This window comes from Dama dama, chromosome 11, assembly GCF_033118175.1.
Source record: "Dama dama isolate Ldn47 chromosome 11, ASM3311817v1, whole genome shotgun sequence".
NCBI classification, from domain to species: Eukaryota; Metazoa; Chordata; class Mammalia; order Artiodactyla; family Cervidae; genus Dama; species Dama dama.
This window is the reverse complement of record NC_083691.1, coordinates 101,953,547-101,977,924: the sequence shown is the minus strand read 5'-3', so window position 1 is coordinate 101,977,924 and position 24,378 is coordinate 101,953,547. Positions and strand designations below refer to the sequence as shown.

At 37.8% G+C, this 24,378-nt stretch overlaps 1 protein-coding gene across 3 annotated transcripts in view; it reads left to right on the top strand.

Moving 5' to 3' along the window:
• Nucleotides 1–24,378, top strand: part of ANAPC1 (anaphase promoting complex subunit 1) — a 99,963-nt gene that overhangs the window by 53,387 nt on the left and 22,198 nt on the right. For all 3 annotated transcript variants that reach the window (XM_061156053.1, XM_061156052.1, XM_061156054.1), the window contains exons 28-39: nt 863–1,134; nt 3,694–3,928; nt 8,007–8,098; nt 9,409–9,543; nt 9,719–9,801; nt 10,873–10,951; nt 11,736–11,810; nt 17,211–17,287; nt 17,825–17,915; nt 18,013–18,066; nt 18,916–19,109; nt 23,807–23,893. In XM_061156053.1, coding sequence (XP_061012036.1) covers nt 863–1,134; nt 3,694–3,928; nt 8,007–8,098; nt 9,409–9,543; nt 9,719–9,801; nt 10,873–10,951; nt 11,736–11,810; nt 17,211–17,287; nt 17,825–17,915; nt 18,013–18,066; nt 18,916–19,109; nt 23,807–23,893 — 1,474 coding nt within the window. The remainder of the gene's footprint in view (nt 1–862; nt 1,135–3,693; nt 3,929–8,006; nt 8,099–9,408; nt 9,544–9,718; nt 9,802–10,872; nt 10,952–11,735; nt 11,811–17,210; nt 17,288–17,824; nt 17,916–18,012; nt 18,067–18,915; nt 19,110–23,806; nt 23,894–24,378) is intronic.

The window sequence follows — 24,378 nt, the reverse complement described above, 5'->3', positions numbered from 1 at the left end:
GAAAATAAAAGTGTCTCTCATGAACTTGTCACCAATGTGGTACTCTCACAGACCAGCATTTGAGTTAGCTCTTAGGTACAGAAAGCAAATGGTGAATGCAAATATATTTTCTTTTATGCTGTGTCTTTGTATGTGTGTGTATGTGTGTATATAGACTATTACAAATAAGACACTGTGCATCCAATTAAAATTTACATAACTTTCAGAACATGTTTCAAACCTCTAGCGAACTGTATAACTTTGTGCAGTGTTTAGAATATTTATTTTAAATATTCATCCATGACTTCAGCTATCATAGAACATTAAAAATATACAGAGAATTCAGTATATACAAGTACACAGTATAGATTAGAATCAAAACACTCAAGAAAAGAAATTCATAGAGAGCCTAGCATTAGGAACAGTTTATGTGCTCTTCAGTAAGTTGACCATATATTTAAATTTAGTGAATATTCTTTTCTGATTCACAGGGTAACTCAAGTGTATAAAATGATGTTTTTTATGTAGGTATCTTTGAATGCAATTTGGAATTTTTACTAACAGCGTATAATTAGATTGCTATATATATAGAGAGACATATATACATAAGAGGTAGAGATAGAGCAAATTTATAAAGGTCTTTGTCTTTTCAAAAATACCATGTTTTCTTAACGTCTAGAGAGAAAGAGAAAAATAGGATGGTACATTTGAAATTAATATCATTGTTATCAATTACACATTGGAATTATTATTCATGTAGCCCCAGGTATTATGGGGCTAAGGGTTTTGAATGCAGCAAAGTGATCTCTGTTCTCAGAAATCAGTGTAACAATTTTGATTTTCTGAATTTTCACTCTCTGCATTTTACATTTTGTCTGACTAGGGCGGGCCCCTCCTCGGAACACGACAGTGGACTTGAACAGTGGGAATATCGACGTGCCTCCCAACATGACCAGCTGGGCCAGCTTCCACAATGGCGTGGCTGCGGGCCTGAAGATAGCTCCTGCCTCTCAGATCGATTCAGCCTGGATTGTCTACAATAAGCCCAAACATGCCGAGCTAGCCAATGAGTATGCTGGCTTTCTCATGGCCCTGGGCCTTAACGGGCACCTCACCAAGCTGGCTACTCTCAATATCCACGACTACCTGACCAAAGTGAGAACTCGTGCTGCGGCCCCTGGCCTCGCTCCTCCCCAGGGCTGTGACAGGAGCTCTGCAGGGTCCTCTTTGCTCTTCTTCAGTCATGCCCCTCTGAGTGCATTCTTCTCATAGCAGGCACTGAGACCCTTCTAAAGCGTAAATTGGAACAGATCACTTTGCTGCTCAAACTGTTTAGTGATCTTCCATTGCTCTTAGTGTGCCTTCTAGGAACCACTGTGATCCTACTCACTTCTCCAACCTACTTTGTGCATTTCTTTCCTTTGCTCTTCACACTTGACCGTAGAGCTTGACTGTTTTAGCTCCTCTGCAAACCAGACTCTTTCTCATGGCCTAAAACGAGTGGTTTTTATTATATTCACATTGTTGTTGTGTATCCATCACTACTGTTAATTTTAGAACATCTTCGTCATCCCATGAAGGAATCCCCCTACCTAGTAGCAGTCAACTGTTCCCCTCTCCCTCCAGCCTGACAAACTGCTCATCTGCTTGTTGTCTCTGTGGATTTACCAATGTGGACCTTTCATATAAATGAAACCAAACAGTAGGTGGTCTTCAATGGCAGGCTTCTTTTGTTTACTGTAATGCTGTCAATGTTTGTCCATGCTATATTAATACCATGCATTAGCTCATCATTCCTTTTTATTGCTGAGTTGATAATCACTGTATGGATAGACTTTATTTTTCCATTCATCAGTTGATGGATATTTGAGTTTGTTCTACTTTTTGACTGTTATGTGTAATACTACTATGAGCATTTTGTGTGGATGAATGTTTTCATTTTTCTTCTGTATATTTCTAGGAGTAGAATTGCTGAGTCATTTGGTAACTCTTTTTAACTTTTTTAAGAATTACCAAACTGTTTTCCAGGGTAGCTGCATCATTTTATAATCCCACAAGCAATATGTAAGGGTTCCAATTTCTCTCCATTCTTGTCAACACTTGTTATTATCCGTCATTTTAATTTTAGTCACCCCAGTAGGTGTGAAGTAATATTTCATTGTGGTTTTGGTTTGCATTTATTTCCCTGATGGCTAATGATATTGAACATTTTTATATGTGCTCATTGGTCATTTATATGTTGTCTTTTGAGAAATGTCTATTCAAATCCTTTGCTTAGTTTTAATTGGTTGAGTTATAAGAGTTCCTTATGTGTACCAGACCATTAACAGGTACATGATTTGCAAAAATTTTCTCCCATTGTGTTGTCTCTTGGGTTGTCTTTTCACTTTCTGGTAGTGTCTTTGAAGCACGAAAGTTTTTAACTTGATGAAATCCAGTTCATCTAGGCTTCCCAGGCAGGCACACTGGTGCCTGCCAGTGTAGGAGATGCAAAAGATGTGAGTTTGATCCCTGGATCGGGAAGATCCCCCGGAGGAGGAAATGGCAACCCACTCTAGTATTCCTGCCTGCAGAATCCCACGGCCAGAGGAGCCTGGCGGGCTACAGTCTGTAGGGTCACAAAGAGTCGGATATGTCTTAGCTACTAAACAGTGGCAACAACAACTCATCTACTTCTTCTTTGGTTGCTGTGCATTTGGTGTCTTATCTAATCAGTTATTGCTTAACCCAGGGTAACTTGGGTTTATACTTGTTATGCAGATTTGCACTTGTGTTTTTTAAGAGTTTTTTACTTTTAGTTACATCTTGAAGTTAATTTTTATGTTTAAGGAAAGAAGTCCAATTTCATTCTTTTGCAAGTGGCTCTACAGTTGTCACAGCACCTTTTTATGAAAAAACTCTTCCCATTGAAATGTCTTGACATGCTTGTCATCAGCCGAGCATCATCATTTTTGAATTATCTCGGCATTATCTGCATGTATTCCCTCACCTGACATCATTTTCTCTTACTTTCTAAATCTCAGTGACACCCCTCCCCCAACGTTTGCCACTTTTCCTGGCTAACTTGTACTCATTCTATTGTAAGTTTACTTTTTGGAGATGTCTAATGATACCCCGGTTCCTCTTAATCTAAATTAGGCTCTGTTGGAAATAGACTCACAGACATAGAGAACAGACTTGTGGTTGCCAAGGGGGAAAGGGGGAAGGAGAGAGATGGATGGGGAGTTTGCGGTCGGTAGATGCAAACTGTTACATTTAGAAGATAAACAACACGGTCCTACTGTATAGCACAGGGAACTATATCCAGTCTTCTGACGTGAGCCATAATGGAAAAGAATATAAAAAAAGAATGTACACATGTGTATAACTGAGTCACTTTGCGGGTACAGCAGAGATTAGGCACAACACTGAATCAACTGTACTTCAATTAAAATAAATTAGGGTCTGTTAAAATATTCATGTAATCTTTATCTTTTTCATTCAGTGAGTTTTTAATAATATATATTTGTTAGCTTAACACATTTTCTCCCCCAGGGGCACTAACTTCATGAGAGCAGGGACCATTTCTATTTACTTTGCTTATGTATTCTTGGAGCCTCTCACTGTGCCTGTCACATAAAAGTACTTAATAAAAGTACTGGAAGGAAGTATTTTGCGAAAGTTGCATATTTGTTTTGGTAGTGACTTAAGTCACTCTTCTCTTCTCTGTCTTAGGGTCATGAGATGACAAGTATTGGACTGCTTCTTGGTGTGGCTGCTGCTAAACTAGGCACCATGGATATGTCAGTTACCCGGCTTCTTAGCATCCACATACCTGCTCTCCTGCCCCCAACGTCCACGGAGCTTGATGTTCCTCACAATGTCCAGGTGGCTGCAGTGGTTGGCATCGGCCTTGTGTATCAAGGGACAGCTCACAGGCACACCGCAGAGGTCCTGTTGGCTGAAATAGGTATGACTTTAATAGCACTAATGGTCTTGTAAGTGTTTATTTCCCATTCCACAGGAGCCGAAGTAAAATGATAGTAAGATTATAAAAAGGAAGGAAAAAATAGTACCTTTTGTAAGCATAGAATGAGCTGTACTAATAAAGAAAAAAATTATAGATAATGTTTTCCAAGGCTTATGTTACTCTGCAGGTTATTAGTCTGCATGCTCACTGTTTGCCAGCCCATTACTGAGCTCCCGTGGCCCCATTTAATGAGGTGGCCTGTGGTCTTTCTTTTTGGAAGGGGGTTGTGCCATGCGGCTTGAGGGATCTCAGTTCCCTGATTAGGGATTGAACCCAGGACCCCAGTAGTGGAAGCACAAAGGCCTAACCTCTGGACCTCCCTGGAATTCCCGCCTATGGTCTTAATCACATGTGAGCATGCTGTTTATCCTGCTCTGTCTTTGCCAGGCATTGTCCAGCAATGGTCTGCACTTAAATTCAAAGTTGATTTTATCCCTGAAAGCACAGTGTTTATTCTCTTGGACAATAGCACTTCTAACAGGATGGGAGTGATTGACGCTCCTTTTCTCCTTTATGTACTAGTGTGTATGTCAGTGATGAAACTTAGTTTTTATGTTTTCAGCTGAGTCTCCATTTTTTGGAAATGTGTCTTGGATGTTGTCATCTTTTTCTGACAAATGGAGATGCTCTTAGCATTATTAGTGCATTCAGTAATTTAGATATGTACTTACATGTATCGTTCTGCCCTGTTCAGGATCTTTCTATATGTATTTCAGGATAGCCACAAAATTGGCCCGGGCCTGTTGGCTTCAGGCTCTAGATCTATGGGTCTGATGCTCAGACTCTGCTCCAAATGACTTTTTCTGGGATCCAGACTGGAGGGTGTGCTGCTTTTATGGTGATGACAGAAGGGCAAGTGGGAGAACCAAATAATTGAGGCATGTTTTGCACCTTTGCTTATGTTATGCCAGCCAGGCTCCTAGGTCAAAACCAGTCACGAGTGTTCATGTACACTGGGAGACTCTATCAGTAGAGTGGATGTTTATATAGGAGCACTGTAGGGCAGGAACGAATTGGGATCAACAATGTAGTCTACTATCAGTTTAGTTCAGTTGCTCAGTTGTGTCCGACTCTTTGCGACCCCGTGAACTGCAGCACGCCAGGCCTCCCTGTCCATCACCAACTCCCGGAGTTTCCTCAAACTCATGTCCATTGAGTGAGTGAGATGCCATCCAACCATCTCATCCTCTTTCGTCCCCTTCTCCTCCCACCTTCAATCTTTCCCAGCCTCAGGGTCTTTTCAGATGAGTCAGTTCTTCGCATCAGATGACCAAAGTATTGGAGCTTCAGCTTCAGCATCAGTCCTTCCATTGAATATTCAGGACTGATCTCCTTTAGGATGGACTGGTTGGATCTCCTTGCAGTCCAAGGGACTCTCAAGAGTCTTCTCCAACACCACAGTTCAAAAGCATCAATTCTTCAGCGCTCAGCTTTCTTTATGGTCCAACTCTCACATCCATACATGACTACTGGAAAAACCATAGCTTTGAATAGATGGAGCTTTGTTGGCAAAGTAATTTTTCTGCTTTTTAATATGCTGTCTAGGTTGGTCATAACTTTTCTTCCAAGGAACAAGCGTCTTTTAGTTTCATGGCAGCAGTCACCATCTGCAGTGATTTTGGAGCCCAAAAAAAGTCTATCATGGTTTCCATTGTTTCCCCATCTATTTGCCATGAAGTGATGGGACCAGATGCCATGGTCTTAGTTCTCTGAATGTTGAGTTTTAAGCCAACTTTTTCATTCTCCTCTTTCATTTTCATCAAGAGGCTCTTTAGTTCTTCTTCACTTCTTGCCATAAGAGTGGTGTCATCTGCATATCTGAAGGTTATTGATATTTCTCCCTGCAATCTTGATTCCAGCTTGTGCTTCATCCAGCCCAGCGTTTCTCATGATGTACTCTGCATAGAAGTTAAATAAGCAGGGTGACAGTATACAGCCTTGATGTACTCCTTTCCCTGTTTGGAACCAGTCTGTTGTTCCATGTCCGGTTCTAAATCTATTGCTTCCTGACCTGCATACAGATTTCTCAGGAGGCAGGTCAGGTGGTCTGGTGTTCCCGTCTCTTTAAGAATTTTCCACAGTTTATTGTGATTCACACAGTCAAAGGCTTTGGCATAGTCAATAAACCAGAAGTAGATGTTTTTCTGGAACTCTCTTGCTTTTTCGATGATCCAGCAGATGTTGGCAGTTTGATCTCTGGTTCCTCTGCCTTTTGTAAATCCAGCTTGAACATCTGGAAGTTCACGGTTCATGTACTGTTGAAGCCTGGCTTGGAGAATTTTGAGCATTACTTTGATAGTGTGTGAGATGAGTGCAATTGTGCGGTAGTTTGAGCATTCTTTGGCATTGCCTTTCTTTGGGATTGGAATGAAAACTGACCTTTTCCAGTCCTGTGGCCACTGCTGAGTTTTCCAAATTTGCTGGCACTTCAGTGCATCATTCAACTGGAATTCCATCACCTCCATTAGCTTTGTTCATAGTGATGCTTCTAAGACCCACTTGACTTCACATTCCAGGATGTCTGGCTCTAGGTGAGTGATCACACCATCGTGATAATCTGGGTTGTGAAGATCTTTTTTGTATAGTTCTTCTGTGTATTCTTGCCACCTCTTCTTGATATCTTCTGCTTCTGTTAGGTCCATACCATTTCTGTCCTTTATTGTACCCATCTTTGCATGAAATATTCCCTTGGTATCTTAATTTTCTTGAAGAGATCTTTAGTCTTTCCCTTTCTGTTGTTTTCCTCTATTTCTACTATAGTGGTGAAATAAATTATTCACAAAACAATATTTCCTGTTACCAAAATATGTAATAGCTTAAGTGATTGGTCTGAGAAATAGTCAGAAGATCCTCAGGACTGGCTTTAAAAAGTTATTCATCTATGGGGTAGTGTAACGTTCTTTGGCTGTATCATGATGATATCTAATGCTAATATCACACATATCTCACAGCCTTAGCTCTTTCATATTATGTTTAGAAGATTGTATATTACCTGTGAAAGATTCGTGTGGATGCTCTTTGTATACTTAGAATATACCGTTTTTGTACTGCCCTTTTCATATATTATTGTCATAAATGGCTTTTAAAATTAATTTTATATTGTGTAATAGCTCATTGAGTTGGTGTTCTGTAAACTGCCCAATCATTTTCTTATTTTCAGGAGTTTTAGGTGGTTTTTAATTCTTTGCTGTTAAGCAGTAAACATTTGACTGATTGCATGTGTATAATTGTTTTGTTCTCTGAAAAAATAGGGATGAAATTCTAGGAATGTGAACTTTTTTTTGGATATAATATATATAACATAATACATTTTGCTGCATTTTAAAGGGGGTGGAGTTAGAATTAAAGGGTACTTTTTAAAAGTATGAATTTTACATCCAGTCAGACTTTTGGCATCAGGACAGAAAAATTCTATCATAGTAGAGCTTAGTATTATGTAGATTCATACTAAGTGTCTGGATCTGGAAGTTGGTGATGGACCCGGAAGTCTGGTGTGCTGCAGTCCATGGGGTTGCAAAGAGTTGGACATGACAGAGCGACTGAACTGAACTGCATGGCTAAGAATTAAAATTCTGAAAAACTTGAAGTGTCCTTCCTGTTCATTATCAGTATTTGAACATGTGTTTACCACATCTAATGAATGAATTTGAAAATAGTAAAACAAGAACAAAAGGAAAAGGGAAAGAAATTATAAATTGAAGCTTTTTTGAGCATCCCTCCCCGTTAAAACTTCTTCCTACTTTTTGGTAATTTTTTTTAGTTTTATTATAAAGCCCAAGGTTTTGCAGTATTTTAAAGTCATTGCTTTCAAATTGGCAAATGAGAAGAACCGTGTTTGGGTTTTATTTTGTAGTAAACCAACAGTTGTGGACACCATTTGTGAGGACGTCAGATCTTTCTCAGTGGGATTGTATTGAATTCATAGCTCTTCGGCAACTTACTGGCAAGTTAGCTCTGAAGCTTTCACGACGTAGGCTCTGAAGAGACCAGCCTGACCGTGTTGCTTTCTGTTTTGCAGGCCGGCCGCCTGGTCCAGAGATGGAGTACTGCACCGACAGAGAGTCGTACTCCTTGGCTGCTGGCCTGGCCCTGGGCATGGTTTGCCTGGGGGTGAGCAGAGTTCCTGCCTTCAGATGCTGCAGTGACAGCATCTGCTTGTCGAGACAGCGCCCTTGACTCATTGCTCTGAATGCTGCTCTGCCCTACTGTGCCTTAGCTGACCCTGATTCTGAGCTCTTTTCTTCTTTTGGGATATTTTTCAAAGTGTCAGATTTGGGAATGGAGAGAAGTTATAGTGAAGAGTAGGGCTTTCAGATTTCTTGACCCCAGCTTAGATGTAAGTGTTTATGAATGAGCCCTAGGAATGAAATTTCTCAGAAAGATTTCAAGACATAAGATGAAGAAGTGACAGCCCTCTCAGGCAGAAACCAGTGAAAACATGAGTCTGGTGGGAAGCCTCAAGAGTCTGTAGAAGTTACTAGAGATAAACCAGAGTTGTCTTTTGGCACCCTGATATCCCAGAAGGTCACCCCGCTAGCAGCTGTTTTGTTAGAGAATGCAGTATCACTCTGACCCATCTTTGACCCCATTCAGGAGACACAGTACAGAATTACCAGAAACATTTCATTAAATGACTATGTCAGGTGAAATGTGGGTTCTTTGATTAACCTCCAATACAGGGTTATACTGAAACTAAATTATATAAAGAAAGCTGTCAGTTAGGTTTTTGACTCTTCACATCTGACACATGAGCTAAGGAGGCAGATGATAGAATGAAAACAGCATCGCGCTGAGAATAGGGACCTGAATTCTGGCCCTGACCAGAGAGTCACGTCACGTAACTGCCGTATTGTCTGGTAGTTAAGCAGCTCCCTAGACTGTGGAACCAGGCTGCCTCGTTTTAGAGCTGCTGCTGCTCCTTACTAGCTGTGTGACCTTGGGTGTAATCTGTTTGTGCCTCCCTTTCCTCACCTGGAAAACAGGAGCTGTTTGATAGGCTTGTCCTCATGTTAAGTAAGGTAACCCATGTTAAATGCACAGAATCGCACCTAGAAGAGAGTTAAGTGTTCAGAAAGTTATATTTATTACTATGGTTATCATTGCTGGAATAGTTCATAGGCACAATAATGAAACGATTGAGATGTTCATAGTTCAGGTTTCATTTACCTACCTAACAGTTTCTTTAACTGTTAGTGAAATTAAGTATATTTTGAAGCTTGTGTGTATTTTATGAAATGAAAGTATTAATTTGCATGTGTATTCTATAATTTTTAATGTGAATTATTAGTAAACTGAGTATTAACTCATGAGAAATGTTTAATTGATTAAAAACCCTAAATACCCAGCTTTGAAGCTATTCGGTTCAAACAGGTCTTTCTCTGTAAAATCTCCTTTCACACGTCTGTTCCTTTGTTATCCAGCACGGCAGTAACCTGATAGGCATGTCGGACCTCAATGTGCCCGAGCAGCTCTATCAGTACATGGTTGGAGGGCACAGGCGCTTTCAAGCTGGGATGCACAGAGAGAAACACAAGTCACCGAGTTACCAGATCAAGGTAGGTGCAGGTCAAGCAATAGATCAGAGTTCTGGAGACTAAGGAATTAATTTTAAAAATGGTAGTTTTCACATCAGCATTTGTAAATATGTTAATTTTAAGCATGGCTAGCGTTCAGAAGAATTTTAGAGTAATTCAAAGCTCTTTTACACAAATAAACTTTTTCTTTTGATAGGAAGGAGATACCATAAATGTGGATGTGACTTGTCCAGGTGCCACTCTCGCTTTGGCCATGATCTACTTAAAAACCAATAACAGGTACCACATCTGCCCACCCATCCCTTGCCATGACAGTGTCACTGCCTGTCTGACCTCAGTTGATTTCGAATTGCTCCATCGCCTAATTATGTCTTGACTTTTTGCCACCCCATGGACTGTAGCCTGCCAGGCTTCTCTGTCCGTGGGAAGTTTCTGGCAAGAATACTGGAGTGGGTTGCCATTTCCTCCTCCAGGGGATCTTCCTGACCCAGGGATTGAACCCACATCTCTTGCACCTCCTGCAGGTTCTTTATCACTGAGCCACCTGGGAAGCCCCGCTCTGACCTCAGTAGTGACACTAAATTATCTTACTGTGTTTACCTCACAGTAAAACTATGTGCTAGATTAGCCTGACTTTAGTGCTCTCAAATTCTGCCAGTTATTTTAATATCTGGCAATATGGTTGCCAGTTTCTATTCATTTTTATAGTTGATGTCACTGATAAACAATGTCCAAATTCCTTTTCATTAATTTTGCATGTTGTTGTGGGAACTGATTAAATCAGAAATAAGCATTAAATCAGAAATCAGCATTGTTATATTCCTGGTTCCCATCCATAAAAATGGTTTCTGCTTAATTCAAGAGCTTTCTTAACAACCATACCTTCTGCCTTCCCAACCCCAATAACTAGTGTTGGCACTTGAAAGTAGATGTTTGGCATTTTATTCTTTTACATTTTGCATAGAAGAGTAAGTTGGGTTTTAAGTCTTTTGATTTAAAAGTATTGTTTGAGATTCAAGAAATTTTTCATTATTGTAAATTCATTTTTTAGACAAAGTGAATGTTTGCAAAATTAAGGATTTAAAAGCAGATTTATTCATCTACTGTTTACATGAAAGTATATGTCATTGCCTTCTTGGCACTGGAGATATTTCAGTGAATAAAACAAATACTTAGGTTATAGTAAGGCATACATATGTACCAGATATTGCTTTGGAGGATGTGAAGTATTGTGGGAAAAAAATAGAGCAGTAGTTGGAGTGGAAAGAAAGTTCCTGAGATCTGTCTTGTGATGCTTGACTGTCTGACTCTCTTCTTGAGCAATAATGCTTGCTGGTCCACCACCAACAGATCCATTGCAGACTGGCTCCGGGCTCCAGACACCATGTATTTGCTGGACTTTGTGAAGCCAGAGTTCCTCTTACTGAGGGTATGATACTTCGCAGTCTTTCATTTCTCTTAATTTGAGGAGTCTATATAAAATGTCTCCATAAGTGAGTCTATATTGTTAATCCATCATGTACGTATATAATTTTTCATATTCTTTTGAATATTCTCAAATATAGCTGTAGGAATTCCTAAGTAAGGCAGCCGCATTGATAGGTAGTACTTGGACTAACATTTTAACTTTTCACATTATTATTCAAAGTTCCTAATGAGCAGCAACTCAGTGGGGCTTCATTACTACTTTATTTTACATTTGTTCATTGTTTTTAGGAGTACAGTAATACTGTTAAAGGTATAATTAGCGACAGTAATTGTTTGACATAACTATCTCAAAATTTTCCTCTTGATATTTAAATGTATGTTTTTAGCATATGATAGTCTTTAAATTCTGTAGACTGATTGTTTTCCTTATGGCTTTTCATTTATGGGGCAAGTTGTAAAAACTTTTCTCCAACTCCTCCAAACTTTGATTGTGAGCAACTCAATTTTAGATTTTTTTGTGATACATCTGTTGGGTTGGCCAAAAGCTTCATTTGGATTTTTCTGTAACATCTTATGTAAAAATGTGAATGAACTTTTTGGCCAGCCTAATAAACCTTCAGTTTATTTTAGTGAGTGGCTTAGGTTGATACTATATACTTAGCTTTATTTTGAAAACTTCCATCAGTTGGGAACTAATTCTTAAATTGTTCTGTTACTGGTATTATCAGTACAAAATCTGTGAACTTCTCCTGCTGTAATTAATTTTTTTGTATTTCATTTTTAAGACGCTTGCTCGATGCCTGATTTTGTGGGATGATATTTTACCAAATTCCAAGTGGGTTGATAGCAACGTTCCTCAAGTACGTATGTATGATAAATAATTATTTTATTTTTAATCATGTAAAATTACGATTTCTTGGGATTTTCTAAAACCCTATAAAATACTTCTTCTTTTGAAGACAATATTGATGATTATGATATTTCTTCAAAACACAGGAACTTCCGTTGTAAGATTGTATGCTGAGCACAGAGCACAACCTTGCTTAAAGAAACCTAAGTGTTTTTGACATTTTTATTCTGGTTAAGTATGCATTTATCAAAGTTAGTACTTTGTGACAATTTTTTGTCTTACTGTATATAAGTTGTTTTAATTATTTTATGGCATGTTTTAATTATTTTATGGCATGTTTTAATTATTTTATGGCATATTTACCCAGTAAGCCAAGTAGTTAAAAAAATAAGCAGACTCTTGTAAAAATTCCAAATATTGTAAATATTATAACTAAATATTGCCCTTCAATTAACTGTCCATGTCCTTGTTACTGTTTTATTTGGAAAAGAAATCCTTAAGAGTGTTAGAATGCTCCTCCAATGTTTTAATAAGAAAATTCCAAAATAAAGGTTGAAAGAATGTTACACAAACACTCATACAGCCAGTTAGCTTCTGCAGTTAATATTTTACTGTATAAGCTTGCCTGATGTAGAACTTCTTATTAATGGAGTCACAGTATATACCCTTTTGTATAAGACTTCTTTCATTCAGCATGGTTTTGAGATACTACTGAGTGTATCAGTAGTTCAGCCGTTGTTGTTAAGTGGTATCCTATTGTATGAATATACCACAGTTTCTTTTTCCATTCTCTTTTGAGAATTCTCTTCTCTTTTCCCATTCACACCTGGGTTGGTTCTAGGTTTTGGTTATTATCAACCTACCATAAATACAGTTTGTGGACTTATATTCTAATTTCTCTTGAGTGTTTACTTAGGATTGGAACTACTAAGGCATACAGTGGACGGTATATTTAGTTTTCTAAGGACAGGTAAACTTTTCTCCACAGACATTGCACCATTTTACCCTTGTAACAATGGTATATGAGAATGCTGACTGCTGCCCACCTTGCCAGTGGTGTTAGTCTTTTTAATTTTAGCTCTGCTCGCTAATACATAATGATATTTTCCTGTAGCTTCATTTTGCATGTTGAGAAAGTTTTCATTTGCTTATTGCTTCGTCATATGTCTTTTTTATAAAGTGTCTATTTATATCTTTTTCCCATTAAAAAAAAATTTTGTGTGTCTTACTGAGTTGCTAGAATTTTTAATATATTCTGGAAACCTGTCCTTTATCAAATAAATGTTTTGCAAATATCCCTCCTAACCTATGGCTTGCCCATTCATTTTCTTAGTAACTTTTTTGATGAGCATAAAATTTAAAAAATTTGATAATGCCTAATTTATCAGTTTTTAATTTTATAGTTGTTGCTTTTTTGTGTCCTTGGGAAAAAAATTTGACTAACCTGAAGATTTTTTTTCTAAAGCCCAGTGTTTTGGCTTTTATGTATAATTATGTAATTTATCTCAGTAATTTTGTTTATGATATGAGGATAAGGGTTAAGGCTTCCATTTTTTAAGAAAAATATAGGTATTTAGTTGTGCCAACGCCATTTGTATTCCTTCTTTTCCTTATTGTAGTCCTGTGATTCCTCTGTCAAAAATCAGATGACTATTGTATTTTATACCATTTCTACAGATTGCATAGTTTCTATGAATTTATCTTTATGTTCACTTACTCTTTTTCAGGCATTTCATTTTCCTATTTAAGTCCATTAAGTGAATTTAAAATTTTCATTTTTGTACTTTGCTGTTGTAAAATTTGCATTTTTCCTTTTTAAATAATTTCTACTTTTTTCTTTTTTTAATATAACTTTTTTTTTAAGTTTCATACTTTTTCTGATGAGATTTTCTATCTTTTCGTTAATTATGAACATATTATCCTTCCAGTTAGAAGAGCTGCTTTAAAATCCTTCTCTTCTCATGCCAAGAGCGTGGTCATTTCAGGATGATTTTCTGTGGTCTTTTCTCCTGGAAGTATGTCGTGTTTCTTTTTCTTACGTGAAGTAATTTTGATTTGTGTCTGAGACATTGTACATTTTTTTTTTTTAAACCCATGTATTTGGAAATTAAATGTCCACTTTTAAATGATGGCTGTATCTAAGAAGCCATGACAAGGAAAATTAGAAAATATTTGTAACAGAGTAAAAATGTACATGTTGCTTTTTGAAGACTCTAGTGTCTGTTGTATTCCTCTTTGGAGTGTTGATACATACGTACATACACGCATACTTATCTTTATGTGTGTGTATACATAAATACATATACATACACACACAGATCTTTTTGCTTTAAAGCAGCAGTTAATTTACTTGGAATCAAATGTCAGACCCTGTCTCTTGGGTGCCAGTTCTAATCTCAGTTGAGTTCTTTAATTCTGTGGGGGCTGGGTCTGCCCTCGTCACATGGTTCGTGGGTTAAGCAGACATTTAACTCCTTGCATATTTAGATGTCAGAAGTAGCAGTTCTTCTGGTAAGTATGCTTTTAAATGTACATTGTAGGATGAAATTATACTTTTTCTTCTATTCCTTCATTCAGCATATGTTTGTCAATCCTTTGCAAATGCAAGACACCATCCTAAATTCTATGCTACATTTAAGATGCATCTGGCATGTAGACTGATTTTGAGAAGACTTTAGTTTACTAAGTTTAGTTTTGTTTAGTTTTTTTAGTTTTCAAAGCGAGGTTAAACATGTACATAAATAACTATTTTCAAATGGAAAGTGAAAATTCATGTAAGTTCTTTTTTTATGTAACTTCTTTTTTAAAAATTTTGTGGAAATGTAGTCCTTGGACTTTAATATAGTTATCTCTCTGACATTCCTTTTACTTCAGACTTAATAATTTTAAATTTGGTCTTTATTATATTAGGGTTACCCAGTAGGGTATATAACAGGTTCACAGTTCTGTTGGTTGATATGCCTCTCTCTCTCTACTTTCTCCTAGCTCCCACCCAGTTATCTCATTGATTCTGTAGCTGGGCCACTTGTAGGAACCAACTTAGCATCAAAAATGGGTTAAAAAGGTCACTTTATAAACTGCTTATTTGTTTGAACTCAAGGCATGTATCAAATATAGTAACTAACATCTTCCTAAAAAAGCTTTACTCGGCAGCCTGTTTCTCTTTTTCTTTCTTTCTTTCTTTTTTCTTCAGTGTTGTGCTATTAATTGGTCAAGTATTGCCCCCAGTGTATGGGTGGGAACGATGTACTACTTTTCATTATTGTATGTCAGGACTCCTCAAGGCCGGCTACCGGATCTTTTCCATCTTTCATTTCTAGCAACTCGCACACAGTAGCTAGAGCTCAGTACCTCACCGTTAGGTTGAGAGAGGACAGACTGGTCCAAAACCACCCTTGCTAGTAAGAGGTGGGGCAAAACTGAAACCAGCTGTTAGGCCTTCAGAGCTTGAGATGTTTTTTTTTCACTATTTATTTATATTTATTTTGTTGCGCTGGGTCTCGGTTGCGGCGTGCGGGATCTTCGGTCTTTGTGTTGTGGCATGCAGGATCTCCATTTGTGGCGTGCAAACTCTTAGTTGCAGCATGTGGGATCCAGTTCCCCTACCAGGGATCAAACCTGGGCCCCTTTTGCACCAGACGTGTGGAGTCTTAGCCACTGAACACCAGGGAAGTCCTGAGAGCTCGGGATTTTTGTCTTAGACTCCCCTAGGGGTCCAGTGGCTAAGACGCCACGCTCCCAGTGCAGGGGGCCTGGGTTTGATCCCTGGTCAGGGAACTAGATCCCACATGCTGCAACTGAAAGATCCTATATGCCACAACTAAGACTTGGCACAGCCAAATAAAGATTAGGAGAAAAAATGAGCAGTTTGGTGGTCTTTTCTTGTTCGTTCCTGTGCGCCTCAGCCTGCTTATAAGTGATTACATGTTTCCCTTTGATTTCTCCTTACATTTCTTACTATTTTTTTTAAACTTAGGAGGCTGTAGAAAAGACAACAAGGGCTAGGCTGTTCCCCGCCTCCCACACACAGTTATTATAACTCAAGTTCTTAGTGATGCTTTTAAGTGGTTTATGATCAAGTGTGATCATGTGATAGGAATGGTGCAGATCTATAATAATGATAATAATAGCAGCTAACACAAAGAATATGTGCCAGGTATTAATTTTAAGAGCTTTGAGTAGGTTAAGTCTTCTAATTCTCACAGAAACCTAGAAGGTAGGAATATAATTTTTGCTTGTTTTGCAGATGTGGTCCCAGGGCTAATGTGTGGCCCTGCTTCGATTAGAGCCTAGGCCTTTAAGTGCCAGGCTATATGCTTTTGAAGATAAAAAGGAACTTGTAACTGCCTGCTTTCAAAATAGAAATATTTGATTCCTGTATGATATTATTGCTAATTTATATAGTGAATGTTATAATTAGGTTATCCATGTATATATTAACTGCTTACTTTGGAGTTATATCAGTTTTTCAGAATGTCATTCAATTTCTAAGTAGATACATTCCAAGTTAAAAATAAAGACAAGAGGAAGAAAGATGGAAGTAGTTATCAGCCTGTATTACATAGCCAACATAGTTGCTTACCTCATTGAGATTATGAAAGGGAGAAGGTATTTCAAGGTTTTTTCTTGATTTGGTGGTGTCCAGTACATAAGAAGATTGTATCATAAGCGATTCTGAATACTTCTTGGTTTATTATAGAAAGCATCCTGAAATATCTTCTAAAAAGAGTCAGGAATAAATAAATCTTCATAGTTTTTCTTCTATGTGCTTGCATTCATAAGTTTTAGAAAATATATAGCTTTATCTTTTTTATTTGTATTTAAGTGAAGAGAAATCAGTTCGTGGTTTTAAAGTTAGATATTCTCTGTATTTTTTAAAAAATAAATTCCTGTTCATACTAAAAGGAAAGAGATGGGTTTCTAAACAATAGTTAACAAATTAGCATATTGACAGTTTGGGTGATTAATATGGTAACTAACCTTATCTTTGGTAGGTAGGTAGGCTTGATGCTGGAAACATTCATGAGTCAGAAATATATGTCTCTGGTTAAGAGTTCTCTCCAACTGCTTTTTTCTACTTTCCCGCTGCTTCCCCTCACTCCTGCCCGAGGTCTCCTCTGTGGCCGTCATCTTTGCATTTCAGTTCACTGGCATGAAATATTACTCTTTTATCGCTTCAGAATATATTCAAGTTGTCCAGTTTATATTTGTTCAGTCCTGTTGAGGTATTTGCCCCATCTTCGATCTGAAATTGGATTGCAGTCAGTGTGATTAAAATATAGGCCTTTGAATGAGATGGTTTGGTAAAGCTTACGTAAATATGACCATAAGCAGTATGTTATTATTCAGATTACTGGATACTTGTAACTTGAATGTTAATATCCAAGTGTTCTGCTTTCTGTCTTGACAGATTATAAGAGAAAATAGTATCTCTCTCAGTGAGATTGAATTGCCTTGCTCAGAGGATTTGAATTTGGAAACTTTGTCGTAAGTCCTGAAATATCTAATATACATTAGCTATTCCAGTATCTGTCAGATAAATGAGTTGAAATTTATTGTGCAAGAGAAATGCTGGCCTTGATTTGAGTGATTATTCTAAATTCCTCATGTTCCTAACCATGGTTTATCAGATGTTCAGAAGTTTATTTTTTTATTTCGCTCTCTAGAGCATAGAATTTTTACCCTCATAAAACAGTGTCAGAGATTTAACTTGTGTACATTCCTTTTTTATCCTTTTCATTAAAAATATTCTCAGTGATTGTTAGAAATTATCGTCTTTTGCTGCATATGAGACAGTGCAGGCATGAGGCAGACTTTATCAGCTAGAGCCACATGGTGCTTCTGCTGAAGTAAAGCAGATGGAAACCTGCCCAGTTGATTGAGTATAGGCACATTTGAGCATTCCCAGAAATAAACTAATTTAGAGAACAGGAGTATTTATTATTTGCGTCCCCAGATGATAGTAATAATGAATTTTAAAGCAAAGCAAGGAGAGTATTTCAATCTGTTGTGATCTGTTTTCAGGCAGGCACATGTCTACATCATTGCAGGAGCTTGTTTGTCTCTGGGTTTTCGATTTGCTGGCTCAGAAAACTTATCAGCATTTAACTGTCTGGTAAGAAATATCTTTATCTACTCTGTTCTGTTCTGTTTTTTACAGAGCCTTAGTATGCATCTTTTAACCTAAAATTTTTTCTTTTGTTTTTTTCCAGCATAAATTTGCAAAAGATTTTATGACTTATTTGTCTGCACCTAATGCTTCTGTAGTAAGTCTTTTTATGATGGTTCTCCTTGGGAATAAAATTAAACTTGAAGAAAATTCACGGACAATTCAACTACTTATGTGTTGCCAGATATCTATACAGTCTTTGAATTTAGAATGGGAGATTTGAGGCTTTGGCTCATCTTTGTATTTTAGTTCTGGGATATTAGTTAGTTGAGAATGTGACTACCCTTAAAGGCATTTATTTCTTATGATGAGAGAATAATTAAGAAAAGCCATGACCTTCATGGATTGTCATATCTTATGCCATTCTCAATACTAAATGTTGATAACTGCTTGTTGGAGAAATTACCTAGAAAAAATACAGTTGCTATTGAGGATTGCTGCTCTGATGATAGTAAGACCACAAGGTTTTATATCCTGGTTAAAAAAGCACATTTAATTAACATTATTTATATTAGAAAGTTGGCAGCATCAAAAAAATCTAAAAATAGTCAAAAAGTGGACTATGGTATATCTGCATTGTTATATAGAGGAGCTATCAACAGCATGTTGTGTAAGAATTTTTACTAGTGAAGATTGCTTATAATAAAATAGATTAAAAACTTAAAAATACTATATGTAATAATATCTCATTTGCATTTAAAAGATAGATACTATAGGTAAGATTTGGGGGAAAAGCCAAAATGTTTATGACTTTTAGTATTCCAAGTAACTGTTATTTCCTTCTTGATACCTATTGTCTGAATTTTCCACCTGGAACTTAAATGTCATAATCAGAGAAAATGTTTTTTCAGTTTTTAAGTTGTGAGCATCTGTAGCCTAATGCTGGTGCTTTAGTCTTGGTGATAAACTAGCACACTGATGTGGGTGTCGTCTCCTCTGTCCCCAGACAGGCCCTTACAACCTGGAGACTTGCCTGAGCGTGGTCCTGCTGTCTCTTGCCATGGTGATGGCTGGCTCGGGGAACCTGAAGGTTCTGCAGCTTTGTCGCTTCTTACACATGAAGACAGGAGGTGAAATGAACTATGGCTTCCACTTAGCCCATCACATGGCCCTCGGACTTCTGTTTTTGGGAGGAGGCAGGTAATATAGTTTAACCGTCAGTTAATTTATGCCCCACCATGGGGGGCTTCCCTAGTAGCTCAGTTGGTGAAGAATTTGTCTGCAATGCAGGAGACCTGGGTTCAATCCCTGGGTCAGGAAGATCCCCTGGAGAGGGAATGGCACACATTCTAGTAGTCTTGCCTGGAGAATCCATGGGCCCGGGACCTGGTGGGCTGCAGTCCATGGGATCACAAAGAGTTGGGCACGACTGTGCGACTAGCTTTTTTCTTCTTTAGGAGAGTTACCGTCCTCTCTCTAATGCATGTGGCATCACTGCCTTTCTCAGAAGAGTCTGTACTCAGTGCTTCATTGTATCACTTCTTGTTCCCCACTTTTGAATGATTTTAACTTCTACTAAATTGCTGTCTCATAAAAGGCATGAACACTGTCAGTCACCAAAGCCTGTGAGATTTGCTGGTTTCAGTTTTCTTGCTCTCTTTCTAGCACCTGTCATTCCTGACCACCTCATCCTTTTATATGACTTCCCTGGCTTTTAATGATCTGTTTTGGATAAAATACACTTACAGAATACTGTGCAAGTCATAGGGGCATGACTTAATGAACTACCTACAATTTGAGAATCTCTTAGATCTTCCATAGAGCAAGATGTCACTCAGAATATCCATCTCCAACTGCTGTACCCCTTCCAATTTACTGTTACTTTATTCTGCCCAAACATAACTGCCCTGTAGGCTTCTAGCACTTTAGACTGGTTTTGAAATTAAAATGGAATCATATACTATGTCCTTACGTACTTTAATTCTTTAGCTCAGCATTGTGTTTGAGATTCATTCATGTTGCAGATAGTGTTTATTCATGTTTCAGTGCTATTGAATCCCACTGTATGGTTATACCACAGTTATTCATTTGCTCTGTTAGTGATGGATATGCTTGTTTTCTAGTTTGAAACTGTTAGGAATATTCTTGTACATGTTTTTGATTTTGTTGTGTACAGATCTGTGAGCAGAACTGGGTCATTGGGTGTGTATGTCTTTTATATTTCAGTGGATAATGCCATCAGTACTCCAAAGTGGTTTTACCATTTTATATAACCATCAGCATCATATAAATTTCCAGTTACTCCCCATCCTGGTAATCACTTGCTGTTTTTAGCCTTTATTTTAGCCATTGGGTAGTAGTATCTCATTTTGTTTTTAATTTCCACTTTCTTGAATAATGGTATGTGGCACCTTTTTGTAGCTTTGATGGCCAACTGAAAATGTCCTTTGGTGATGGCCAAATCTCTTGCTACCCATTTTCATATTGGTTTATTCATTAAAAAATTTTTATTTGTGGTTTAATGTACATAAAATTAATCATCTTAACTGTTTTTAAATGTATAGTCAGTAATATTAGATATACCCACATTGTTGTACAACCAATCTCCAAAGCCTTTTCATTTTGCAAAACTGAAACGCTATCAGTTCAGTTCAGTCGTGCAGTCGTGTCCGACTCTTTGCCACCCCATGGACTGCAGCACGCCAGGCCTCCCTGTCCATCACCAACTCCCGGAGCTTACTCAAACTCCTTTGTTCTTTGAGTCAGTGATGCCATCCAACCATCTCATCCTCTGTCGTCCCCTTCTCCTGCCCTCAAGCTTTCCCAGCATCAGGGTCTTTTCAAATGAGTCAGCTCTTCTCATCAGATGGCCAAAGTATTGGCCTGATGTGTGTGAAGAGCATCAGTCCTTCCAATGATGCTTCCAATGATGCTTCAGCATCAGTCCTTACAATGCACACCCAGGACTGATCTCCTTTAGGATGGACTGGTTGAATCTCCTTGCAGTCCAAGGGACTCTCAAGAATATTCTCCAACACAGCAGTTCAAAAGCATCAATACTTCGGTGCTCAGCTTTCTTTATAGTCCCAACTCTCACACCCATACATGACTTCCGGAAAAACCATAGCCTTGACTAGATGGACCTTTGTTGACAAAAGTAATGTCTCTGCTTTTTAATATGCTATCTAGGTTGGTCATAACTTTCCTTCCAAGGAGTAAGCGTCTTTTGATTTCATGACTGCAATCACCATGTGCAGTGATTTTGGAGCCCCCCAAAATAAAGTCAGCCACTGTTTGCATTGTTTCCCCATCTATTTGCTGTGAAGTGATGGGACCAGATGCCATGATCTTAGTTTTCTGAATGTTGAGTTTGAAGCCAACTTTTTCCACTCTCCTCTTTCACTTTCATCCAGAGGCTCTTTAGTTCTTCTTTACTTTCTGTCATAAGGGTGGTGTCATCTGCATACCTGAGGTTATTGATATTTCTCCCAGCAATCTTAATTCCAGCTTGTGCTTCATCCAGCCCAGCGTTTCTCATGATGTACTCTGCATATAAGTTAAATGAGCAGGGTGACAATATACAGCCTTGATGTACTCCAGAACTCTGTACCCCCTAAGCAAGTACTCCTCATTTCCCCTCCTTGCCCAATCTCCTGGCAAACACTGTTGTACTTTCTGTTTCTATTAATTTGACTGTTCCATATTAGTTTATCATTTTGATTCCAAGACCTTTGTTAGTTCTTTATGTTGTAGTTATCTTCTCTTCTGTGGCTTACCTTTTAACTCTCTTAATGTTATCTTTTGATGAACAAAATTATTAATATTTTTCTTTGATGGTTTGTATTTTTTTGTCCTTTTGATGAAGTATTTCCTTACCCACCAGAAATGAAGATATTCTCTTATTTATCTTCTAGAAGTTTTCAGCCTTTCCATTCACATTCGGATTTCAGAACTGATTTTCTGTGTCCCTGCCCACCCCCACTTGACACTCTGCTGTTGACAAAAAGTTACCGTTTCTCCCCTCTTTGGCAGTACCACCTTTGTTGTAAATTAAGTGTCCGTGTACATGTGTTTGTTTCTGGGCTGTTATATTCAGTTGTCTATTTTTCTATACTGGCACAGTACCACAGTTGACTTAATTATTGTAGTTTTTAAAATAAGTCTTGATATCCAGTAGAGTAAATCCTCCAAAGTGAGCTTTGTTCTTCGAAAATATATTTTTCTGTTCTTGGCTCTCTACATTTTATGTAAATAGTGGAATTTGTTTGTGATTTTTCCAAACTAAATAACATGATTAAATATTGATCGGAATTGCATTGAATCTTTCCACTGGTTTGGAGGAACTGAAATCTGACATCATTGAATCTTAAAGCCTATGAGTATAGTGTTATCCTTTCATTTATTTAGCTCTAGAGTATGTGACCTTGGACAACTGACACGAAATCTGTAAGTCAGTAGTTATTTTATACTATTGAGAGTGAATTTAAACATTGGAACTCACTCTTCCAGAAGTACAAAAAGTCAAGAGTTTTAAAGATGTGCATTCATTTCCTTTTGACACATTTTGTAGAAGTTTTATCTTTTAGTTGTTTAAAACTAAGGATGGTTAAGGAAATACTATCATAAAATTCTACTTTTTAAAATATATTTTCCTCTCAAAATAAGCGTCTTATTCATCTTATTCTCTTGCTCAGTCTCATGTTTGTCATCACATGCCGTAGGACCCTGCTTGCTCTGCTTTCATATTGAGTAGTTTTCTCCCATTCTGCCCGTTCTGCTGCTGCTCTTCTAGTGATTGTTTTATCTTTGAGTGATTGTGTGTACTCTATGACAAGGTTTACATTTCTCTTAGCACAGTTAACCCTTATGCATAATCTCAAAGTTTCTAACATTGGTATCTAATGTTTATCTTTGGATTTATCAGAATGGTAAAGAGAAAATGGCCCAGCTTATGCTCATGTCAAAATAGATGTATTTCCGTGTTTTAAATTTTGAAATCTCTTCTTCATAAAATATATATGTGTATAATAAATACTGAATTCTTACTTGATACCCTAATTATTAAAAGAACTAGGGAACGCAATATGGGGATGTCTCCATGTATGTGTGTAATAAAAGTATGCATATGGAGCAGTGACGGCAGGGGCTCTATGTGATGTCCAGAATCGTCTTTATTTCAGAATGTTTGCAGGAAAAAACAAAACTTCAGTCATCCTGTTTGCCATACTGAATTAAAGCAACAGTAAAATATTAATTTAAGGAAAATCTCAAAAGGTTTTACTTTACTAAGAGTGTATGGCCTTTATAAGATAAGTTTATCATACCGATAATGAACAAAAGCTTGTTTTTCACGGAATAGTTGTTTATTCATTCATTGTAACTTTTTAATGATAGCTTTTGCCTGTTTTATTTAATCTAGCATTCTAAGGAAATGCCTATGCTTTATAGAAAGGAAAAAAGTGTTTGAGATACCCAGTAAGAAAAAACACTGTATGTTTAGAAGTAAGTTTCAGCATTCTATTAACAGGTATATATAAAACTGGAGAAGAAATCAGTGTACTTTACACATGACTTTTTCAGTATCTGTAATCTCTACAGTTGCACTCATTGTTCTCACCGCTGTTCTCTTTTAGGTCAGAACTTTGCTTTCTCATGTTAAGTTTTGAAGTGTAACATTTGTGATGTGTCACTTCTGCTTTAAATAGTAGATGATGTTGAAATGGCTTAAGGACTGACTAAAATGTTCCCATTGATGACGCAACCACAGTGATCAATGCATTAGTTTCATCAGTGGACCTTGCCACGAGACCCCAGTTTCCCGTCTCAAGTCCGCTGTGAAAGCTGAAGGTTTGCGCTGTGTGATGAGTAATGCCTGTCCCTCCGCGTTTGTTCCGCAGGTACTCTCTGAGCACGTCAGACTCGTCCATCGCCGCCCTCCTGTGTGCCCTCTACCCCCACTTCCCAGCTCACAGCACTGACAACCGGTGAGCCTAGGGTGTTCCTCACGTGGCCTTTCTTCAGTTATCTTGGGGGAGGGGAGTCATCTGATGGTGTTTTGGCTCCATGGACTCATTTCCAAATTCGCTATACTCTGTTCTTAAACTTAGTCATCTTCCTGGGTAAATCTTTTTAAAAAGCTTTTCTCGCAAAATATTAAGCCAGAAGAGAACTTTGGGCTTCTGATTCCTGACCAGCCTTCTCCCATTCTCCAGTCAGTTGAACTGCTCTAAACCCAGAAGTAGGCCAGACCAGGGGTATCATTAGGGAAAAACTCATCATGCAGAAGATAGAAGCAGGAGAAACTGAATACACTTTGGCCAAAGTATTTAATTCTGAGAGAGGAATTTATCTGATTTAGTGGCAATGTCTGTATGAATTCCGTTTGCTCCCTCTTTGAATGCTAAGAAGTTTTGTTTAACTGGCAAAGAAGGGACAAGAAAATGCAGCAAAGAATTAGTTTAGAAATGGC